The 4,645-nt window shown below is 35.2% G+C and overlaps 1 protein-coding gene across 1 annotated transcript; it reads right to left on the bottom strand.

The window, feature by feature from the left end:
• Window positions 1–248: 248 nt before the first annotated feature.
• Window positions 249–3,389, bottom strand: LOC114273375 (ACT domain-containing protein ACR8). Its single transcript, XM_028215141.2, has 7 exons — window positions 2,950–3,389; window positions 2,442–2,487; window positions 2,235–2,349; window positions 2,061–2,128; window positions 1,402–1,968; window positions 1,205–1,309; window positions 249–1,119 (listed from the first exon to the last, which is right to left on the bottom strand). The coding sequence occupies exons 1-7, from the start codon at window positions 3,015–3,017 to the stop codon at window positions 751–753; spliced, it is 1,338 nt and encodes a 445-aa protein (XP_028070942.2). The 5' UTR covers window positions 3,018–3,389; the 3' UTR covers window positions 249–750.
• Between the last annotated feature and the right edge of the window lie 1,256 nt (window positions 3,390–4,645).

Here is a 4,645-nt window from a genome sequence, read left to right on the forward strand (position 1 = left end):
AATATAGATGTTTGGGTTAACTTTTTGACTTTTTATTGAAAAATGTGTAATAAAAAATTGTAAAAATTGATTTGTAGGGAAAAATTTGAATTAAGAGTTGTGCAGCCGTAATTGTTGACTTTTGGTGAATAGTGTTAACTTTTTAACTTTTTGAGTAACTTTTTGACTTTTTGACTTTTTTTGAAGTCCCCAAACTTGACCTTACTCAAAAGAAAAACATTACAAACAAGAGAAGACTAGAATGAGAGTAATGGAAAAATTAAGTCAACCATAACTAATACTTAAAAATAAAGGGGTCATTGCATTATGTACAAATGTGTGATGTGTAAAAACCAATTTCTTCTCTATACCTACTCTTTTCCCAGCAAGAAACAACCCATCATATAAACCCCCACCACCACCAACACCTTCTACTTTTCCCTTGTTTCCCTCTCCTAATTCAAATTCCTCCCCTAAACACAATTTGAAATGGTGGGATGGAGTGGCCCCCCACATCTCCCATCTAATAATGTGTCTACCCTATTCAACCAACCAAACCCCAACAATACCAAGCTACTATCACCAAACACCTCCTAATAAATTTTCTTGATATGCACACAATTACCAAACTCCAAAGCGAAGTATATGCCACAAGGGTGGAAACAAGGGTGGAAACATATCCCCCCAAACAAATTGTTGCCTATGAGACGGTATCTGGTGTTACAAAAACATCACGGTTATACTAAAATTCTTGACCCACATGATATTCTTTCAAGAATATGATTTAATCAATCCCAAATTGTATAGATTCCTTCTCACTAGGCTCCCAAGTGACAACAACATAGCCCCACCGCCGCCGGCCCCAACTGTGGGCTCATCCCTTTCCCCCTTTTGATGATATATCAATGGCAATTCCTTTACTTTTAATTTACTCATTCCAATTTTCTGTCTAACCGATTCGATGATCTTTGGGTCTGCGGGGCTCCCACTTGCATCCGTTACAGAAAAGACATTTAGAGCGGTTCCGGATGTTGTGGATATCTCCGCCCTTGTCACGTTAAGACCATTTTCACGGAAGGTTCGTGTTACGTCCGCCAAGAGGCCGCTCCTATCGGCCGTGCACAGCTCTAGCCTCACACCCTGTGATCACAAACTTCTAAATCTTAATACAAAGCATGAAAAATTGAATTGTTTTATTGATAAAGTTAAAGCAAAACGACAATACCTCTGACGCTCTCCTTTCTATGGAAGCCTGTAGGCACAGAATCACCCTTTGCTTTTCAGCTTCTGAACTAATTGGTGTACCATCTGTGTGCCTGATGAAAAATTCCTGAAAAACAAATTAAAAAAAACCCACTTGAATAATCTGTCAAATTTTATTAATTACACAAATTGAAATTATATCAGTGAAAAGGACTATACCATGTACGCTTGGTCCCCAGAGGTGTTGATGGTGGCATGGAAGACAACATATTGCATATCTGTCAATGTGCAAACAACATCAAACAGAAGCTTCGTGCGGTCCTTGCACTGAACGTTTACAACAGAGTAACCCCATTCCAAGCAATTCTGGACCGTGACGAGAGGACAATCAGCATTAGTCCTCATAGTAGGCTTGCGCTCATAATCGCGATCCACAAACATCATTTGGTGAAGTCTTCGTTCGGTGTGTGTGACCTCCATGGAAACCGATGTCTTGGCGCTTCGTATATCATTATCCCCTTTAAGCACATTCTTCAACCGCGATTCGATTATATCGATCTTCTGGGAGTCTTCAATTGGGGAACCCGAATCGCAATCCTTCACATAAATGAGGGAAGCTATTCTTCCATTATGTGTCCACACTTTTGCTTCAACCACATTGCATTGCAAATCAGATAGTACTGCGAAAACCTCCGATAACAGGCCAAGCCTATCTGTTCCGGTTAGTTCTAGCGCTGTCAAACCATCAAAGCATTTCGAGCTCGCGTAATCGAATGTACCAAGTGACTGCAACACGATATCGTTAACAAGTTCAGCACAAACTCAAAATCAATTCACTTCAATTCAATTGAATCGTATAATTTATTTGAATTAATTACCTGTTCAATGTAGTTGATAACGCTCTCGTCGGTTAATTTGTTTCCATTTAGATCAGTCACATGAAAAACTGTAAATGCAGAGAATCATTCAATGTGAATAAATTTGCTAACGTGTGCATAAAAGGGAGGAGAATTTTAGCAGAAAACGCCATGAACATAAACTGTGGTGCTTACCGTCCATGAACCACCTTCCATCGCAAGATATGTACGCTTTCTTAATTGAAAGGTTCAGATCTGAGAGAATTTGAACCACATCTAGAAGAAGTCCATGTTTTCTAGCACTATCAACCTACAAAATTTCAAGAGAATAAAATTAGCGACGATTTTGATTTCAGAGAGCTGATCTGAGTGATAGATTGGAATAGTTTCAGAGAAACTTACCGTGACACGAGTAGCGTTGGCACACGCGGCATTGTCGATCATGACTCTGCCAAAGAAAGAGACGAAGACAAGTCAGAAAGGCATTTGTTGAGTGAGAATGCGAGAAATTGTCGTTAATGGAAGAAAACAGAGGTCTTTCAAAGTCATTTATAGTGTTCTAGAAACAGGAAGAAATTATGGAAGAAAGAGACCAGAGAACCATGAATGAGTCACAGAAACGTGAAATTTACGAAACCAAAGAAAAACAAAATCTCCACTAAAATGGAGAATCTGTCAAATTCAAATTAAATCGAAATTTTTTAAGAAATAAATCTTTTGGAAACGAAAAAGGAACGCAATAAAATTTCAATAATTTTCCGTTAATTTGATTGTAAAATTAATTGCAGACGAAAACAGTTAACAGAAACACTGAAACAGAGTCGATTGAAACCGCGAATTCTATGAGGAATTGCAGACGTCGTTGTATTTGCTTAAAAACGAGAGAGAGAGAGAGAGAGAGAGAACTGACTTGGGAGTGGTCATCCGAATAACAAGCTTTTCATATTCATCTAAATACGCAGGCCACTCCATCTGCATTTTTGCTTCTTCTTCTGCTAACCCTTCTTTTGGCTTTGATTTCTTCAGGAAGACTTGAATATAAACCCCCTAAAAATCTCTCTCTAGGAAGAGAGAGAGAGAGAGAGAGAGAGAGACGAGATGTACAAAGAAGTGGCGAAGCACACACAGAGGCTTTGTATGAAACGAGGACAATGCTAGTTAACGCGTTACCACTTACTTCATCGACCGAATCGCCATTAACAATCCTTACCAAACCTCCGTACAGAGACTCACAGACCTCTCTCTCTCTCTCCCTCCCTCCCTCCCCCTCTCTATAAATAGCCTCTCTCTCTCTAGAATCTCGTTTCAGGAAAAGCAAAGCCGCAAAGCACGCCTTGTTCTTGCCTCCTCTTATCTTTCGCTCTTCGCTCCTATTTTTATATTTTTTAAATAATTTAAAAAATGTTGGTGTATTTTTGGATTTTCGAAATCACGGCTGTACGCAAAGGGTGGGAGGTCACATGGCGTGACTAATGTCTAATGCCTGCCCGCACTGCCCTAAAACACGGTCCGAGTGCCCTGTTAAAAATTTGTTCAAATTTAATTTATTAATTAAAGGGTCAACTTTTTTTTTTTTTTCCATCTTTTAGATATGAGTTGATTTTTTAATTATTTTAAAAAGTATTGTTTGGAATAAATTTTTTTAATTTTTTTGAGAAGAAAAATAAAATAATTATGGATTGTATGTGACATTTTATTTTATTTAATTAAAATAATTTATTTTGTCCTATATAATTATTTTAGTCCAAAAATCTCCCCAAACGGACCGCCCTCAGTTGGTATCTTAATTTGAAATAACATTTAAACTTGATAAGTTTATTTTCAGATCAATTTTAATGATTTAAACCGTTAATTTTTTTTTTAATTTATTGTATAAAACATTTGTATAAAAAAATTAAAATGATTGAATATCAGAAACTATATTTTTGAATCATATTTATTTTAAAAAAATAAACCACAAATATAATTTTAAAAATAACTATCTATTTTTTGTATTATAAATTTGATTCAAACATACAACTATCAATATCCAGTCATCTTATTTTTTACATAAATATTTTACTAAGCTAGTCATAGAAAATGAACAGTTTAGATCAATAAAACAGGACTTACGGTGTAACTCTACGAATCCTTCATTTGTCTAATGTTGAGATCCTAATAGGAAAGAAACTCAATTCTTAATTAAATAAGACAATCTTAAATACATTTTAGAATATATTAAAATTTTCAAGTTAAGTTTGGATAATTAATTATTTATTTGACTCAATTCAATAAACCGTAAACTATATAAAAATACGAAACTCATTGAGTTTGGCTCCACAAACTTATTTTGTTTAGATGGCTTCATTTGGTAGCCTTTTATTTTAATCAAAAAGTTAAAAAATCAATATAAGTTATCATATCACTCTTTTTATTTATTTACACATTTTTTTATAAAAAATCAAAAAGTTACTAAAATATTTTATTCCCAAATAAAATCTGACACAAAATTTAAAACTCATTAAAAATTTTAAATCAAACTTAAACAGTTAATTTTACAACGAGTTTGGTTTGTTTATCGCCCTAGTCTCACTCTTTCTCTCTATTTATGCTGTGCGTGCATTTTT

The sequence above is a fragment of the Camellia sinensis genome, chromosome 11, assembly GCF_055761805.1.
Source record: "Camellia sinensis isolate YWXY chromosome 11, ASM5576180v1, whole genome shotgun sequence".
NCBI classification, from domain to species: Eukaryota; Viridiplantae; Streptophyta; class Magnoliopsida; order Ericales; family Theaceae; genus Camellia; species Camellia sinensis.